At 42.0% G+C, this 20,307-nt stretch overlaps 2 protein-coding genes across 2 annotated transcripts; both read right to left on the reverse strand.

The window, feature by feature from the left end:
* Positions 1–7,084: 7,084 nt before the first annotated feature.
* LOC308371219 (olfactory receptor class A-like protein 4) lies at positions 7,085–9,615 on the reverse strand (the record flags this gene model as incomplete). The annotated part of the gene is made up of 4 exons (XM_080846065.1): positions 7,085–7,297; positions 7,603–7,857; positions 8,307–8,558; positions 9,349–9,615. 4 exons carry the CDS (start codon positions 9,613–9,615, stop codon positions 7,085–7,087), a joined length of 987 nt encoding a protein of 328 aa, XP_080702191.1.
* A 1,265-nt stretch (positions 9,616–10,880) lies between these two features.
* LOC308371032 (cyclin-L2-like) lies at positions 10,881–15,739 on the reverse strand (the record flags this gene model as incomplete). The annotated part of the gene is made up of 10 exons (XM_080845815.1): positions 10,881–11,181; positions 11,312–11,377; positions 11,594–11,681; positions 12,078–12,333; positions 12,512–12,611; positions 12,747–12,811; positions 13,033–13,153; positions 14,724–14,833; positions 15,101–15,175; positions 15,518–15,739. 10 exons carry the CDS (start codon positions 15,737–15,739, stop codon positions 10,950–10,952), a joined length of 1,335 nt encoding a protein of 444 aa, XP_080701941.1. The 3' UTR covers positions 10,881–10,949.
* Positions 15,740–20,307: the final 4,568 nt, after the last annotated feature.

The raw sequence follows: 20,307 nt of genomic DNA on the forward strand, positions 1-20,307 counted from the left end.
GATCCCCAGTCAGATTGAACCACCTTATAATGTGTCGCGTGACCTCAGCCTCCGTAGCGGACCGTGTCAGAGCATTTTTTCTGACTGCACCTGTAATCAAACAGACAGATTGTATGTTTATGAAAACAAAAAAAGACGACTTACACATAAAACATTCCCAAATCAACACTACACTAGATAACTCACATGGTCATTTACAACACATTAGGCGGGTCCTGTCCCAAGTGTAACCGGTGGCTTGTTCACTCTGCGTTGTGTTGTGCTGGCAAGCGGACACACGACTCTGTTTTGAATATTTATTGTTCTGGAAGACAGCAGTTGACAAGGCAGTGAGAATCCTACCCTCTTCCTTAGAATTAAGAGACAGGGCATACAACCACACAAGCCACGAACAGCAAATACAAACTAAACAGTCTGCCCTCAAAAAGTCCTTCACGAAAACTCGCGAACTTCCGTTACACAAGGCTAGGGGAGTAGCCTAGCCCCACACCAAAACCATACCATAATGCTAGCGAAACCTGGCATGACAAGCTAACTAAACAAAATGAGTGTACAAACCAATCGGAATATAAACGAAACAATGACACACCTGGAAGACAGCAGTTGACAAGGCACTGAGAATCCTACCCTACAATAAATAACAATAGCATACATAAATATCAATACATTACAATGCTAGTCATTACCAACCTCTTAGCCCCCAAGCTAACTAGACACAGGCTTATCCTATACCATGTGACAATAGTAAACTAATATATAATATGCATCGAATTAAACAAGTCACCACCACAATAATAATGTATAAATGTAGACCCTGGACCCTCCTGTGTGATCGGCCCCTAAGTAATCTGCTGTCCATCTCGCTTGAAAGACACGCAATGCGGGGCGCATTAAATCGCCGCCAGATGCATCTAGATTATAATGCTAATTCCCTCGAGTGAATACGCTAAAATTGTAGCCTAACTACTACTACCATAGCATACAAGCTCATTGACTAATATTCACCCTACTTTATTGACCGAAAAACCAGTACCAGCGAAATTATCAGCTTGATGTATAGTTTGCATTGCAAACGTGAACATAAACACATTCACTAGCAATAACTTGCAAAATGTTGCAATCGCACCTAGCAGCATGCTAGCTAGCAGCTACATGCCGCTACCATAGGTTACATATGAGTAACTCATTAAAACAGACCAGACCTAATAACAATGTGTTTTTTTAATCACTCTACCATAACATATTCTGCCGAAATTGCTATCCCCTTTTAAATCAAATAGCTTCAGCCTCACATGATCATCACATCAGCTAATAGTCTGATGCATAAATGGTATGATACAATATCAAACAATATTATTTACACAGCATTAATATACATGATGATTAAAAAAAAAAACACAAAGGCAAATGTTTACTGTGAATCTCGCAATATATCAATAAATCAATACACTTACTTAAGAGGGCTCAGCTCAATGGTATAGGCTCCTTTAAAGAAAATCTGGAAGCAATGAGAGGCGGCAAATAAAAATTCCACTGATATGGGCTCTAATATGTAGCCACGGCCGTTACAGCCGTTAAGGCGCGTCCGCGTTCGTGGATCCGATCCTAATCCTCTTGGCGGAGCCAAAACGGTCCTCAAAGGCGCGTCCGGCCCCCGGATCAGATGTGGGTCCGCTCAGGAGCTGCTGTTCGATAGCAGCATTTACTGCGCCGGCCGGAGGCGGCGCTGATCCGTCCTACGGCATCAAAACGAATGTGACAGTCACGCGGGTTTGGCGATTCGAATGCGGATCCGCGTTTGAGTCTCCTGCTGTGTGGGTAGTCACGACCAAGTTTGGGAAAGACCCAATTGACCCCACCAATATTTTGTTAATTTGAGAAAAAAATATTTTGCACAATATATTTGCAAACTCATTCGTATTATTATCAATATTATTTTCGTCGCCCAGAAGAGTGAGCCCTCGAGCCTGCGAAACAAAATGCTGTCATTTAATTGGCTCTAGTGGCAGAGTCAGAAATACTTCGTGAATCGTGACTTGCTGAAAGAGAGCTGGCAGTAGTTTGACCCGCTCCTAAATATGCCAGGAAATAATAAAGCCTCATACTAGTAATTTGTTTGGTCTCAGCATTGATATTTTTGACCCTTTTGTGCTTTGTAGATAGGAAAATGCCACCCCAAAAAAGAGAGTAAGTAGCTATCAAGAAGCCCAGGTCGTTGTTAGTTAGCTAGGAAAACTACCCACACAGTCAGGGGCGGTGCGTCCCATTGGGCAAGTCAGGCAGTTACCCAGGGCCTCGGCCACCAGGGGGCCTCGTCCTATTTACGATATATACTGTATATATTTTTTTAATATTAATTAAAATGAATCACTTGTCATTGCAAACGAATGACAATTCATAATAAACATGAAAACACAATTCTTTAATTCTATGTAGCTAAATTGTATCTTAAATCCATCACGGAACATATGATCCCAGGTCATGTGACCAGAGGCGGTGCGTTCCATTGGGCAAAATCAAGGAGGCCTCGTCGTACTTTACAGTTTTTTTTTTAGACATGTTTTAGAATTTAAATAAATAATTTGTCATTGCAAACGAATGATAATTCATAATAAGCATGAAAACACGATTATTTTTATTTAATGTATCACCCTAAAATGTTTCTTAAATCCATCATGGAAAAGATATTCCAGGTCACGTGAAAGTTTCTGTCACAGACAATTTGGCGTGTGGTGGTGTTTTGGGTCGCAAAGTTAAGCATGAAACGATTTCTAAGTGAGAAAAGAAAGAGGAAAATGAAGGATAAGAAGTTGAGGAAAAAACTACCTAAGGTAACACCATATTTGCAATCAAGAATTCGTCCATGGAGGTGGAAAAAATTTCTGATAATGTTTCAAGTTCATCTGATAATGTTTCAGGTCCAGAGTTTAGCTAATGCTAGCAGCAGCAGACAATTCGCTACTTCAGTACCATCTAACCCTGCCTGCCTTGCTTCTAGAAAACGCTGGAGCCCCCCCAAAACTTTCTCTATTTTTGAGATCGTCAAATATACATCTTGCAATCGATTTAGTGAACTTATTTTAGTACATTTTAGAGTTAGAAATAAAATAGTCTCAAGTAGCACAGGACACCGGCCTGTATGAGACTGTTGTGGCAAGCGCACAACTCTGTTTGGTCGTGAGTGAGTGAGCCTCGCGAGAGTACAGACAGACAGCGATAACTAGTAATCTAGTAAACAGACTTAAAGGCCCCCACATGGTTGTCCGATCGAGCTCTCCGATCCGACGAGGCACGCCCTAAAACGCCCTCCTTGAAGTGGTGTGGTCAAAATTACTTACAGACAACTGGAGTGGTACTGCAGATTTATTAACGATATCGGGAGAATTGTTACAAGCAATCCATGTTCATGAAATGTTCACCAACAATGCCCATCAGTCTCTGGGCAAATTGAGCTCTTATACCTAAAACCCCTCCCTCGGACTAATACACTGTGGCCACCTTGTCCTCCACTATAGATAAGACTATTGACATAGGATCCCCTTACCCCAAGTCTTGACCAACTCTCTCAGCTCATCAAACCTTACCCAACAGGTCAAACAGAATACATGGCCACACTAAGTTACCAATTCAATTTATGTTATCCTATGGAATCCTATACTAACCTACTTAATTAAATGTGAAACATATATTTTTTATCCCACAGCGGGACCATACCTTTGAGCACCTCGGAGAGCCATCCGAGGGTCTCGGATGGCCTCTGGAGCGCCGCTTGAATTTTCTCACTATCCGATCCGACTATCCGATCCGAGCTGTCCGACACCCCTGGCTAAAATCACGTTTCCTGTTTCGTTCCCTATATGACAGCACCGCCGTTTTTTTTATATTGAAGACATCTGCTGAGATAAAATAAGAAATCGTTTGTTTTTATCCCGTGTATTTTCCGTTAATGATCAGAGGCTGTTGTTGTGAAATGAATTACTAACGACAATGACCAAGCTGGCGGTTATTGCCGAATATTTTCTATTATTAAACCACACAAACAGTTCTGCTTTTTTACGTCTACAATTCAGGTTCTTTTACAATTTAATCATTTACACTGCATGCTCTGCTAGCTCAAACACAAAGAGGCTGTTCGAAAACCAAGAAATGTTTTTATTATTGCCATAATGAGACAACGTCTCCCTATGCTTTATATGCGGCGAGAGCCACTATAGAGCAAGGAAGAAGGGATAATGCGGTTTTCCTCCTGCATCACCGCTGGTGCCCTTCATAGTTTTTTTCATTTTTACAAACTTGTCCCTGATCTTCCTCCAACTCCCAATGCACTCCTGGACCTCCAGCCCCAGGTTCCCAGCGATCTCTCAGCGATTTTTTAAAAACGGCGGTGCTGTCATATAGGGAACGAAACAGGAAACGTGATTTTAGCCAGGGGTGTCGGACAGCTCGGATCGGATAGTTGAGAAAATTCGAGCGGTGCTCCAGAGGCCATCCGAGACCCTCGGAAGGCTGTCCGAGGTGCTCAAAGGTGTGGTCCCACTTCAAGGAGGGCGTTTTAGGGCGTGCCTCGTGAGATCGGAGAGCACGGCCGGATAAGCATGCGGACCGCTTTAGAGCAACTATCCGACCCAAGCTGGTGAAAGCTGCCATAATTAGCTGCTCGATATAAAGGTATAGCACATGCAGTTTAAAATAGTAAAAGAAAGAAATGGTTAAATCATCACGAGTTAATGGTAGATGTTGTTGCTCTCTTTTATAATAATAATAATAATAATAATAATTAATTTGATTTTTAACGCACTTTTCATTCAAAAGAATCTCAGAGTGCCTACATATTAGAAACTAACTATAATAATACATTGTTAACATAAGCATAACAGAAAAGATTTAACACAAGGCCAGAAATGCCTTCCTGAATAAAAAAGTCCAGCTTTAAAGGAGTCCAGCGTCTGCGTTGCCCTTAGGTGGTCAGGGAGGCTGTTCCATAGGTGTGGCGATTCCAGTTTATCATGCTGGTTCATTGATCCTGTGGGTATGCTAACCTATTCAGTAGCTCCGCCAGCTATAACGAGCTAGTGAATGCTAGCCTACAACGTTAACCTACTCACTTGAGCTACAAATCTCTATCATGCTACAGTATAATTAGCACCTATCTCAGCAGATGTCTTCAATATGTTTATTGTTATAAATGTGTTAATTTCTCTTCCTAAAACCCACTAGAGGACATTATTTAAAAGGATATTTTCAAAAAAAATCTTATGGGGGAACATGCCCTCAGACCCCCCTAGTTTTTCCTGGGTAACAGGAAAAATAATAGGTTTTATATAGGGGCTTAGCCCCCCAAAAAATGGGAACCTAGATTCGCCCCTGGCTCATAGTCATATATAATAGATGTCTATGCCACAGCTGCCCATATCCGGGACACTGGCACCTGCACTGACGACGCGCATGATACTGCCATCATGGTCATCATTACTGCGCAAGCACAGCTGGAGGATAACGAGAGCAGTGATGGAGCCAATGCGGGTACAGCAATGGCATACAGTGATCAGTGACGACCCAGCATTATAGCGTGACAAATTAACAGATAGAGAATTGAAATAGTAGTTAAAACAGAACCTGTACAAATTCGGAACTTTCAGTTGAAAACATTCATTAGAAGTATAAAGAATAAATCAAATGTAACAAGTTATACTGTATATCCCTACCAATTCTGAGACCAAATTCACGCCCTTGAGGTCGACCTTTAGTTATAATCCCTTGCGGACACATTTTTTTCCCTCCCTTACATCATGATCCAAATGCTGATGGATGTGGAAACAATGCCCCTCGCCATCACTGCTCCCCATCTACGCATATTGACAGCCAAACTCTACCCACTCACTATGTCTCTTTCTTCCTCCCCTAGTCTAGACTATCTTCGCTAGGGGACGCTGCTGTATTCTCTCCACCCGATCTACCTGCAGAAACACTCAGCCCATATGCACCCATCACCACCGTACTGCCGTGCAATAAATCTACCCAATACCATATGCTAGCATTTATATGCATATATATTATTGCCACCACCGACTTTTTCTGTTTTTCGTTTTTCTGTTCCCACTTCTTACCCCTGTAACAGTCACCCTATTAGCAGACTGTTTAACCACTAAGCTGTTTTTGTATGTATCATGTACCATACCATATAATGTTTGTATATATATTATACGATGTTTGTATACTGTATACAGTATATCATATGATGTTTGTGAGGATATAATATGTACATCTACCAAATGCATGCTGTGTACATCTACCACTTGCTGTTCCCTTCCCCTTCTGCCAGAAAAGACAATCTGACCGCAGCCCCTATGTTCACACTCACAGTCTCACAGATTTGGAGGCAAGTTAAATCTGTGAGAGCTTGTTCTCCCACAACCAAATTGTCAAGTGCATGATGGCTCTGTCGTCCTTTATGCACGCTTTCCGTAAGTCCGCATTTCTGCAGACTTTGTTTGAGGGAATTACCCACAGTTCAAAGCCATAACCTCTCATCCACTCGGTAAGGCAAGAGCCTGTAACACAGTCAAATCAGGCAGTCTGCCTCTTAAGTACCATGGCTGTAAAAGAAACTGCGAAATGTAGAGTGTAATGATTTTAGTAAAAGGAAAAAAGTCTCAGATACTTTGTGAATAGGATTAAGGAGAAAACTTTTTGTTCAAAACTTTAAGGTCAACTAAGGAGTACTGTTAGTGGTAAGATAAAATGCCTCCATGAATACAGGCATAGACCTGGAAAAGAAAACACAGTGAAACATGGTGTCTAATTCCACCAGCTTTAGAGTTTTATTGTGAATGACGAAAACATTGTAATGTTCAGTAAAGCATAGACCTGTGCAGGACCTGGTGGTCATTTAAAACAGTGACAATCTGTTATGGATGTTGAATTGCTTAGTGGTTGCGTATGTGCTCTGTGTTTAGAACAGCTCAAGGTCTCCACTGAAACCTTTTCAAAGGGCAATTTTCAATTAGTTTTTGGTGATGTGTGTTTAGTTCACAAGCTGCATATTTTCAGTGCAACAGGTATTTAGTGTGAGGGGGTCCAGCATTCAGTGAGAGACCAAAGCCTTTATAACAGCTCGGAGACGTCGGTGTCCAAATGCCAGGACAACGGGTGACAGTGCAATGAAAGTGATGTTGGCAAAGCGAGCGATGACTAACAGAAACTCTGTAGATGAGCCACGATTATAGTTGAAGTAGTTGACCGAGATGATACTTGTACCCCAGGAGGAGATGAACAGCATGATAAGAGCCAGAATCACCTGAGAGAGAGAGAGAGAGAGAGAGAGAGAGAGAGAGAGGATATTCATTTCCATATTATATCTTAGAAGAATTGGCACCTGCATCTGGCATATCCACATGTGATTTTATGTAATAATGTGCACACAGTTTGTGTTAATGCTTCTATGGACAAACGCAATGTGCATGTTCTTCCAAATATAGCAGTATATTAATATGATCAATATATCACAGCCTTAAAATATAACTACAATAATGTAACATATGAAATTGGATACTGCTTCAAAAATACCCTGAAATACAGACTGAGAGCGCTGTTTATGGTTACCTTGGCAGCGCGTCTCTCGGCTGGTACCCTCTTGATGACAGGGGCCTCGGGGTTCTTCTGCATGAGCAGGACAGAGCGCCTGTGAGCATAGAGCGTAAGCAGGGAGCCCAGGTTGGTGAAGCTCATCAGCACGATGGGCAGGCTCTCATGGATCACCATGGAGGTGGTGGCGTAGGCCAGGCCGCTGTAGGAGCTGGGGAAGTTCCACACGCAGCCCAGTAGGGGACGTGTGGTACTGCTCACCAACATTAAGGTCTAGAAAAGATTCAAAGAGATTCAAAGACGGAGCAAAAGTTTATTTAGTGTTTAAACTTCTATTTCAAAAATGCATCCTATCTGGAATATTCTTCATCTATCTATCATTAAAGAATCCATACATCTTTTGTGGAGAACTTGTCAAGGTTAAGATATTTAGAATATTTGAGAGTGCTACTTACCCTTGCATCTTTAACTGTTCCTTAGTTCATTACAAATTCAGATAGGTACATATTACCAGCATCTCAAGACCATGAGTATCTCCTTACAGTGTATCCAAGCTATGGTAACATGTCACTGTTTTCTTTGCTTTTGGTTCAATATTGTGGACATTGGCAGAGGACTAGTATTTAGCTGATTACCAGACCACATCCTCCTTACCTGTGTCTCTTTCACTCTGTGTGTTAATTAGTGTGGTGAGGTGGACACACAGGGCACTGGCGGTTTACCTCTGTCGCATTCTTGTCCCCATTGGTTGAAAACATGTATGCAGGGATGGAGTACAGCAGGTTGAGGATCCAGATGAGGCCAAAGATGACAAAAAGATTTTTAGATGGGCCTTTGTTTCCAGCGATGGGACTGACCCGTCGAAGAGTCTGGAAGTGGAAGGCACTGAGGAAGAAGGTTGACCACACGTTCACGGAGCGTAGCCACACCCATAGGCCCATGAGAAACCGGCACCATTCCTTCGATGAGTACAGCTGTCATCAGGGAGGAGAGGGGTCGGAGAGATGGAATGGAATGCAATGGAATGGAATGAAGATGCAGCCACAATACAGTGCCATGATTTTTGATTTTTCACTTTAACAGTACAGCAGGTAGTATTTCGTTAGAACAAAAATATTCAAACTATGTGTGTATATGTATAACCACAATATTGCATGTTCAAATGGTGGGATTGAATGAGAGAGACCAAAAGACAGTAAATGCAAAGAAATATCAGAGTTAGAAATATCCTGACAATGAAAAGAAGGGAAGTGTCCAGTACTTCATAAATTTTCAGACGCTGCTCATGTGTAGTCATGTGTAAAGCTGGAAAATGCCCAAGTAATTCATGATGAAACATAATCTCAATATTATGTCTTTAAAAAAATAATTTAAAAAACATTGTCATTTGTTCCAAACATCTTTCTTAACCGTCATAATTAAACAGAATCACTGAATCACTTAAGAAGAAATTCCCTCTAAAAGGCTTGAAGTTTAATGTGATTCCTCCTCTCATCCATTTCTCTGAACTTCTCTATGGCCGAGAGGCAGATATTTCAAAGTGAGTCAGTCAACTCATGAATTTATAATGATCCATTATAAAATGGTTGCCTCAAAGCTGAAGTGAAAACTGTGCCATTCCTACGACACTTTTCCATTGTTGCCTAGATCAAAAGTATCTGAGGTGAACTACACAACATCTAATGATAGTTAACTTCATGCCTTGGCTCTGAGGAAAGGTATTTTTGACAATTATCTCCTCCCAAACTGCCTCGTTCCACCTACCTCAGCTCCCAGGTCTGATATGACGAGTAGGGCATTCCTTGTGATGGACACCATGAGGTTAGAGAAAGCCATGTTCACCAGGATCATATCCGAGCTGCGACCTCCACCTTGGTCTTTCACAACCCCATCTCCAATAACAAACATGATCGTAGCATTTCCGAAGATCCCGATCAAAACCAGTAAGATGTAGAACACCGTTTGAACCGGTGACACCCGGATCCGAAGACCCATACCAATCGGTTCTACGGTGGCAGTAATGTCCGCCATGGCTCTGACCCAAGCAGATGGAGCTTCAGTTTGAGACTTCATTACATCCACAAGGTCATTGGAAAGACTGCTGGCTTTTAAGGATGTCTAAATTCACCAATCTTACAACCTCAAGGTCAACAATAGTCATCTGGACCCTATGCCCTCCTCAGGTCTCCAGAAAGTGAGTTCAGTCAGTGCCTTCCTGTGACTGGCTCCTCTTTACTCACTTTCATGAAAATGATGACCATGCCACCGGAGTCGTCCTGGAGACCAACGAGTGTAGCAACCTGATCTTCTGACTTATAAACTGGTACAACCTCCTCATTAGTGGAGGATGTAACCAATCACCAAGGTAACCACATCCAGGAGCCTCAAGATACAGGTTGCTGCTTGTTTTGCTGGAGATATTTTCCCCAGGTAATCAACCAGAATCAAACTCAGTCTTCTGTCAGGCAAGGTCACCGTCACTTCAGGACTAAGATGTACGCAGGCATGCCTAACATATTTTTTGATGATTTACCATCCTGGAAAGGATAGTTGCCATCTTTTTAATAATGTACACCAGGTTTTCATGAATGCTTCATAAAGTATTCACTCACTGCACTCTGTGTGAGTTGATGATGATTGATGATCAATGCTTGAAAAACACCTAGGTCTCTGATTTGACCATTATTACTCTTCTTGAGGCAATACATTTTCCAAACAACACTGATTTAATGGTCACACAAATACAGTATATTCCATACTCTAAATATGTCATGTCTATTTGGTGTCAATGAAAGACTGAACATTGACAACATTGTATATGTATATTTTATTTTGTATTAAGCATAGATTTTCTTTGGCAGACTGTTACACCATTGCCTTTCTGATTCATCCCTCAGTATTGGCCCACAGGATAACTGTAGTTGTACAGTTTTGCACAGCTGTTTCGTAGGCACACAGGACAGTAATTAATAACAGCTTGGTGGTGTCAAAATGTACATGCCTGGCAGTTACTGCCGTTCATTAGTTCTGTGTGATGCCATCTAAGCCCTGGGGGCGGTGTTGGAGAAGCATCCACAGAGACCACAATCCCTTTTGGTTTAATTACGTAGGAGACTTTCCCAGCAGAGATACAGAGTTTTAAAAGGATTTATCATTTAATTATCTACTACTGAAGAGGTGTGAAGTGTAAAATGTAAAACACACACACACACACAAAGAGACTTCTGAGCCAAGAAAACTTCAAAAATGTATACCTTTTATTACAAAAACTGTTTAAGAACGCACTTTTCGTTTAAAGTTTTAAAACTATGTCTTGGTTTTTGGTCCATGATGTATCTACACCTAAGTTCCTCTGATTTGAAGGATCATCTTCTGTGTGAAGAATATACTTCCTTCTTGGGTCCTTCTCTCTCCCTCCGGTAATCCCTCTCTCTATCCCTCTGTGGGTCCCTCTCTCTTTTCTTCTCCCTAGTCCTGTCTTTATCTCTGTCTCTTTCCCTCCGCTTGTCCTTCTCTCTATCCCTCTCTTTGCGAGAGACTTTTTTGTAACCTACTGGAGAGACGGAGTGACGGGGAGAGGCAACACTGCGGCTGCGCCTGAGGAGAAGGGGGGGGGGGATTGACAGACACAGAGTGAGAAAAATGTTAAAGGGAGCCTGTAGCACAAGAGTGAATTCATGTGCATATACCTCTTAGAGACCTGCAAAGGCACAACCGTTCCCCTTACCTGCGTTTGGGGGGAGAAATGCTTTTGGATTCTCTTCTCTCTTCACTGCGACTACGTCGCTTTTCCCTGGAATTCAACCAAAACTTTTCTGTAAGGAATGTAATTACAATATATGGAACTGAACGCTAAATTCAATCTGGTTTTTAAACAAATGTGTTTATTTATACTGCAACTACCCCACAAAAAAAAGTGGTCAATATGAAATTAATTTCTTAGATTTTGGGCCCAACTTCTACTTCACACTGGGAGATCAAGTCACACACAAATACTGGGGTTGCCTACTCGTTTTGGTTGATTTTTCGACAGGCGTTCTTAAGGGCCACATGGTTGAGGGAGGTCTTGTGATTGGGTTGACCATCAGCAGGGGATGCTGTGAGGAGGCAATGTTAAGAATGGCAAAAATAAACACTGAACCAACATGGTAGCAGGCACTTCAAAGTTACAAAAAAAGATAATTTTCCATGAGCAGGAGTAGTCTTGGTGGGGACCTGAACCGTTTCTGGACATGTCTTTTATTTGGATGTGCATAAATAGAGGTGTGGATACATGAAGAGGCAAAGGAGAGTTCAAACATAAAAAGATTACGCTATTTTCAAAAGATGAAATAAGCCCTTTTAATGAGGCATACGAGCTAAGATGTATGAAAGTGTACACAAGCTTAATTTGATCAAACCACCATACAAATCTTGCTGCTCATGTAAAACCTGAAGAAGAACACAACCGTTCTTATTACCACGACAGCCATCAGGCACTTCCATGTCCTCACCTGTTTTGGATGCAGGGGAGAAGCTACTGAGGGGCTCCAGGTTGGGGGTGGCAGCAGCCGACACCCCGAGGCTGAGCTTCCCCTTGCTGCTGAGGGCATCCAGGGCCTGCCGCGCCTCATCTACCTGCTTCAGGAGTTTGGACAGAGGCACACTCGGGAGGTCGTACAGTTGCAGGATCCTGCCACAGATATCCCGCAAGTCCTTCTCGGACGCCCCGAACAACAGAAACCATGGGGGCTCATCCGGGAGAGGGATCTGACCAAGATTTTAAACAGACCGAAAAACAAAATAATTGTCAAAAAACAACAACAATAGTATGCCAACCATGAACTAACTCTGAACAAACTGTTACGAACTAAAACTTCTTCCAGAAACACACTTTTGCACATCAGGAAATCAGTGGTATTAGACCTATTAGGAAGAATTGGGAGACCTGTAGGAATCTGACAGACAGGTAGATGCAGGCACAGGCCACCGTCTCCGCACTGAACCTCAGAAACACGTCCGTCCTCAGACTGTCATTCATGTAGTTCCTGCAGAGAGATGGATGGTGGGAGGAAGAGGACACCAACAGAAACCGAGATTTATTCTTCTTAAAACAGAATGTTTACAATCACCACTATGTGTGCTGAACTCAGCCGAACTGAAGAGGAGGCGCGAGCACTTACCACGCCATTTGAACTAGTTCCGAGTTCTTTTCACATTCTAAAACTTGCAGGTACATCACAATGATCTAAAACACAAACAAAAAGGACTTTTTAAGTATGAGCAGCTATTCTTCACTGACTGGCTTTGATCACAGGACCTCCTTAAAATGGCATGATTTGAGAAAATCTTCTCATATAGCTTTTATCAACACAAGTTGGTGTATTAAACAATACAGCCAGACAAGACAACGTCTGCATATGTGTGCATTTGTGTGTGTATGTGTGTGTGCGTGTGACCAGGGCTTGCCTTATGTGGGTGTTTGACATGCACACAGAAACCCAGCTCCTTCAGTAGTCTCCTCTCTGCTTTGATCACTTGACTCTTCTTGCTGATGTAACTGGCATCCAAGGGCATGGGACTGCGGGCTCTATGGGAGAGTGCATCTGAGAATCATGAAGATGTACACTTATCCGTTTAAATAGACGTTTTTACCCCATGCGATCTACAGTATAGTGCAGACAAACATTAATCCTTCCCATGACCTTGGTGTTGCAAGCACTTTGCTCTACCTCTTGAGGCACAGGAGCACAATCTGAAAAATGTTCTAAAGCCTTTTTAAAATGTTGTGCTGATCGCAGACAAGAACAGTTTTTCAAGGACAAACAAACGAATGCAGATCCACCAAGCTTGTGATCATCAGCGTTGGCGTTTGATATCAAAGAAGTTAATTTAAAGCTGATCGCTAAGTCAGGAGTTCTTTGTGTTTTTCCACAAAGCAGAGCACGTGCTGACAAGCATGCCAGGCACTCTTGAGCAAAAGCACGGATCTGAGAGGAGGGAACGCATCAAATATAGTGAATAGTGCAGTAGGACATTGCAGCCCTGCCTCTGGAAACTGACAGCTAGCCTGACAGACTCAACTGAAATCATTAGGGCTTTGTAGAGCATTTGCTGAGTTGCGGCACATTTTAGGCTTATCAAGTGTAGGCAGTGTAGGCTGAAGGCCCTGATGTTCGGTAAAATTCATGTTCAAGCACTTGGTAGCTTGTCTGGGAAGTCCCGCCCCTCTACTTCCGGCCAATTAGATTTTGCCTCCAGAGTCGGTCTGGCAAAGTGTATATGCCAGGTTAGTTCGGAACTGCCAGGATCCTTGGAGCCAATCACAAACTGGCTATTGGCTACCTGGCGCGCCATTGGCGGATTTAAACTAACCACGACTACGGTGTGTTAAACAGGTTTTTCAAAACCTATAACGAATATCAGTATATTCCGTTTACATGAGCACTACAATAACCAGATAGTCTAACTACAAAACCCGATAATAATCTGTTTTATAGTGTGCATCTAAACGCTCTCAATGATTCAATTGAAAACGGGATGCAAAGTACGTCACCTGTATCGTTGGTCTGATTGGTTAAAGGAGAGTCCAATTACGTGACTGAAGTGGACCGCCATTGCGTAGTACGCCAGACTAACTGAGCAAATGAAATGCAGTGAAGGTGGAGGGGAATTCCCAGACAACTTGGTAGCACCATTTCAGGCACTTTGCTTTGAATAAGCTTCAGCCATGGAATAAAGAAAAGTACACGTGGCTATTTTTGGCCACATTTATTTAAAGTCATATACTATATCCTAAGAGTTTTAAAATCCTAAATACATTTTTATAAAGATCCACCAGCATGAAGCAAGAAAAGACAAAATTATTCTATGGGGGACACTCGCATCAATTAGATTTGACACAACATCCATGGCATGCCATGCCTAATCTAAAGATCATTTTAGTGATCCATCCACAGTTTCCGGCAATATTCAGGACAGCTGTATTCAAATTACACCTCCTCAGCCCCCATATTAACCACCCCTTTTACTTGAAGATGCACTTGCCCAGGTGTGTGTGTGTGTGTGTGTGTGTGTGTGTGTGTGTGTGACCATTCATGCTATTAAGAGACAATGAATGCTTGTTTGCTCTTGTGTGTACACCTAGCATGCTTACTCACTTGCCTCCTCTGCGCTCTTTCAGGGAGTAGAACACATTTAGCACATCACGGACCCTCCGTGGCTCCTCTTCGATCTTTGATGCCAGGTGTACACACGCCATGGCAACAGTCTAAACAAGGAGGGGAAGGAAGAGATGGATGAATGAATGAATGAATTCTGGAGATGATTACTGGACACACAATTTACTGTCCCATTTGGTAAGGGCAGGTAAAATGAATAACCCACAAATAAAAATGCTAATTATGACAAGACTGAGGTCTAAAGTATACACATAGAGTTTGAACAAATTAAAAATGACAGCACAGCAATTACTTTTCTGCTCAAAGGACTAGACCTACCTACAGGAAAGTTGCAAAGCTGATTATTGACAGATTACCTCTCCACAGTGTCGTACAAATGACTTGCAGTAGTAAAACCTCTGGAATAGTATCTGCCCAGTGGCCATGGCAACCTGCAAAAGAGTACATGGTCAGGTCATAGCGCATTGCTTCAGTGTGTCAATGAGCTGATCCATTAAACCCAAAAAGTGCAAAAAGTAATGGCGTGGTCTGCAAAAGAGCTTGCATGTTATCCTATGCAGTGGAAACAAGTTAAATTGCTTTCTTTACAAAGTGAGGTAGGAAACGAACGACATTAAAGGCACGTGCAAATCAAAACTTGCATGAAGAATATAACTTGGCCTAAAGCAAGACGTGTAACATCTTTTACACCAAGTTTAGCAACATACTACTTTCTCTAGTTGCACCGCAAAGAATGTTTTGATATATTTGGATTAAGATACATCCTTGCCAACCTGTGGAAGTCGAAGCAGTATGCCCGCGGCCTGGATCCTTTCGCAGCCCCGAATTCGTAGCTGCTCCTCAGTCTCCCAAGACAGGCCGTGCTCGACCGACGGGGTCCGACATAATTGCTCTGCGGGTAAAATACAATTGTCCAGGGTCAGCATTACTCCGGAATATAATTTGTCCCTTATGAGTATGCCCTCCCCGGGCAGTCTCAAATCTCCCGCCGCCATTGTGTGCTCAAGGGAGGGCAGCAGGAGCAAGTAGAGATCGAGGCTTAGAGCAGGCACTCGCGCTTAGCACAACCTGTTACTTCCTGATGGCTTCTGATTGGACGGATTCAGATGTCAACAAAAAAAAAAACCAATACGATTTGTACCATTTAAAGTCGGATTCGGTAAAGCGTGCAAAGGCATGCACGTTTTAATCAGATTTTTTTAATGCAGAAAGTTAACATACACATACAAATACGAGTAGGCCTTAATAAATGCAAATGAATGTGTGCATATACAGGTGCATTAAAAACAATTGAATGTTGCGGACAACTGTTTCAAGCATTTCATGTTTTAGTCTTGATGTTTGAGGCTTACAGCTGTTGGAAATTAAAAATCCAGTACCTCAAAATATTAGAATAAATTATTTAAAATACAGAAATGTCAACCTGAGAAGAGCTCTAATCAGCTAACTAAATTAAAATACCTGCAATGGTTTCCTGAGCCTTCAACAACTCAGTCTGGTTCAGTTGCTAAAAGGGCTGGCTGTTCCCAGAGTGCTGTATCAAAGCATATTCATGGAAAGTTGACTGGAAGGGAAACTTGTGATTAGGGTGACCCCATAACACCAAAAAGGAGGACACTATGCGCAATTTCGGAACACGGAATTTCGTGGTGCTGTGAATAATTACATAGGGCTCTGGCGTGCTCCCCTCTACAATACAACTTTGTGTAATTGCTATATGGTGAAGTCCGTATGCGTTACACTCTGGTTTGCCCTTATCTGACAACGTGCTCCGGTCGGAGAGTAGCCACAACCTTCAGGTGTAGTAGAAACAGGTTTATTTGTGTTTAACCTCCAGCGGGTTGATCAAGTGCATTAAGTGCATGCAGTGGAATTCACACATTAAAAGAAGTATTTGTAAGTGTTTGTGTGGTTTCTGTAGAATAAGGAAATACAGAATATAACATATACATAACTCGCAATCTGTACTAATATACGTAAATGTATAAATATCTGAACAATATACACAATTACCTATCAGTTATGAATCACGTATAATATATAAAATTCATTATTATGCATATCAGTGTATCAGCAACACTGTAATTGCAATGCTGTTACATTACTATACCAAAAGGTGGCACTCTAAGACCACAAATGGCCTGGCAGTCTGAACTCTTAGCTACAGTACCAGCAATATCAAAACAAATGGATCTCCGTATTAGCGTTGTATACAGGCTAGAACAAGTCTGAGAGAAATTACTAGTTATAGCAGCTAGTGCTTGTAAACATTAATATAAAGAAAGTAAAGCTAGCAGATAAATGAATTACACTTACATTGTCGGTAACGCACACGGCAACACAATGTTAATTGTATGCTAGCATGATACATTGAAAGCACGTCCACTCGTAGGCTATTAGCAGCTGGCACGAGAAAGAAGAGGAAAGTTTGAGCGCGTTTACTTTGACTGCTTACTTCAATGGCACAGCGACAGAAACTGCAGAAGCCATGCAAGGAGTCTCGACTGCTTTTTGATATTAAGTCGTGTTCTTTTGCCCACTCTCGATTGAAAGACGTCTGGCGTTTTGGCATGTTTCTTCTATGTGGGTTAACTGTCCTTATGTCAATGTGTTAACGGTGGTTCTGTCAATGTAGCCAGCGTCATATGTATGTCGTAGTCAGCACATGGAGCCTTGTTTACGTTTTTAACCAATGATAAAGGGTTAGAATTTAATGTAAGCCTATCAGATATTAATCAGGCACCGCTATAAGCCAATCATGTGTTAGACTGCGTTCCAGCAAAATATTCTAGAGCGCGGCTGCAGTGCAACTCCAAAAAGGAGGACAAATATGCGTCCGGCTTGATGCTGCGCCGGACGCCGGACAGGGCATTGAAAATCCGGACTGTCCGGCCTAAATCCGGACGTCTGGTCACCCTACATAGGGAAAGGTGCACAAACAATAATGATGACCTCAGCCTTTAGAGGATTGTCAAGCAAAGCTGATTCAAGAATTTAGGGGGAGCTTCACAAGGAGTGGACTGAGGCTGGAGTCAGTGCATCAAGAGCAACCATGTACAGGTTTGTCCAGAAAATTGGCTACAAGGGGCGCATTCCTAGCCTGACGATGTCATACTCATAATTCTAGTCAGAATATCTCCCAGAGCAAAAATGTTGTGGGCGGAGTTCAGGCTGGTATCCAGGCTAGCGCATTCCTAGTGTCAATCCACTTCTGAACCTTAGACAAGGTCAGAAGCATCTTTCCTGAGCGAAGGAGTAAAATAACTGGACATTTGCTCAGTGGAGATTTTGCATTTCTTTGGAAATGAAGGTCCCAGAGTCTGGAGGAAGACTGGAGAGGGACAGAATCCAAGTCGCTTGAAGTCCAGTATGAAGTATCCAGTCAGTGTTGATTTGGGGTGCCATGACATCTGCTGGTGTTGGTCCACTGTATTTTATCAAGTCCAGAGTCAATGTAGCCGTCTACCAGGAGATTTTAGAGCACTTCATGTTTCCGTCTGCTGACAAGCTTTATGGAGACGCTGATTTCCTTTTCCAGCAGGACTTTGCACCTGTCCACTGGTTTTCTGCCCATGGTATTTCTGTGCTTGATTGGCCAACCAGCTGCTCTGACCTGAACCCCATAGAGAATCTATATAGAGGAAAATAAGATTCACCAGACCCAACAATACAGACGAGCTGTAGGCCACTATCAAAGCAACCTGGGCTTCCATAAGACCTCAGCAGTGCCACAGGCTGATTGCTTCCCTGTCACGCCGAATGTATGCATTAATTTATGCTAAAGGAGCCCGACCAAGTATTGAGTGCATAAAATAGCATACTTTTTGTGTTTTTAGTTAATTAGCTGATTAGAGCTCTCAGGTCGACATTTCTGTATTGTAAATGTTTTATTCTAATATTTTGAGTTACTGGATTTTGTATGTAAAGCTGTTAAATGAACTTTCCCACGATATTATAATTAAGATGCACCTTTATGTAGGCTATATGTACATAAAGCACACTGTGTGATTTTATCTTATATTGATAGTTTAGCTTTCATGACTGTGGCAGTGTCTTATCAGATAATGTTATTTTGCCCACAGTATCAGCATCAATATCAGCATCCCTTGACGGGTCGTAACAGGCCTTCCATTACTGTAGGTAAAGCCAGAGCTTATTAGGCTACTTAGTTGGCCATGTTGGGTAGTTGCTTTGATAAATGTATTCTTCGTCTTCCTTAAACATCCCTGTCGTCTGTGCACACTCTGACTCACATGCGATGTAAGTGAACAGGAATGCAGGAATTGCTTTTGGCAGAGGAGTTCAGCTGACAACAGTAGTTTTTGTAGGCGAGATTTCAGAGGTAATGCGGGTGTGTAGTGAGAATGTGTGGACAGTTTGGCAGTCTGTTGAAGGAGTGAAGACAGTGTTTGTGTGCTTCAGAGGAGGTGAGAAGTTGAACCAGGTGAACCAGCTTCTTATTTTAGATTTCCAACGTGCCAGGCAGCTGACACACTGTTTGTGTAATGAGAAGACAGTGACTCTCAGATTATACATTCCATATTTATTCCTTTAATTTGTAGTAGTAGGCCGATGTGCAACATAGACTCACTTAACATATCATTGACTTGACAGATTTTTTTACTTAAAATTGTGTTCATTTTACATAAAAGTGCATTTATCATGTCACCCCCCTTCGTTGGGCCACAAATTATGCAAGTTTTTCTGAAACCACTAAACAATTGCATGTTTTAAAAGTCACACCAATGTAATAGCACCAAATGTTTTAGTCCTTTATACAAATCATATAAATCAACATCAGTTTTTACACCTCAAAAGCAGATAAGATATGGGCTATACAGCTTAATTTATAATACATTAATTAATAACATTCATCCTTGCACTAAATATTTGGTTTTGTTATGAAGTGGTTACTTTGATGAGTAATACAGTTTCCTTTCAGTCAGGGTAATATGACAAATTGACCACTGAGTGTCACTGTCCACATACAGGCATTCAGTATATTGTATATACACCACACCAATCCATCTGCCCCCACTACCTACATGAGTTTTTAGTAAGATGATCCTGATATATGTATGCCTTTGGCATACGGCATGCAACAGAAAGGTTGTATAACTGAATTACTGAATATTTTGTTGTCAAGGGCAGACATATGTCTGTGAATTTATGTCTTCTTGTAAACATGTGTAATTGCTCTGTTTATCTGTGTGTGTCTGTGTAGATGTGTGTAAGTTTGTGATTGTGTTTGTACATCGCAGGTAACAGTGAAGATGACAGGGCAACAAGAATTTCGGCAACAACAGTTGTGTCCTCCTCAGGTTCCCCAGTAACACAGCACTGTCCAGATGCCTTCCATTACTTTTTCGACCACTCCACAGCAGGCATGGGTTAGGCAGCATCTTCTGCTGAAAAGATTTAAAATGTCTACTGTGCCCCTTTTAAAAGCATTAAGCCTCTCCCTATCTTCCAATCTCTGCCTATTCAAAGTTACCTGATTTTTGTTTCAGTTGATCTACAGTTGCTATTGTCCATGGCCTCAGCTGCACGATTTTAATTCAAA

This window comes from Sprattus sprattus (genome assembly GCF_963457725.1).
Source record: "Sprattus sprattus genome assembly, chromosome: 10".
In the NCBI taxonomy this organism is placed as follows: Eukaryota; Metazoa; Chordata; class Actinopteri; order Clupeiformes; family Clupeidae; genus Sprattus; species Sprattus sprattus.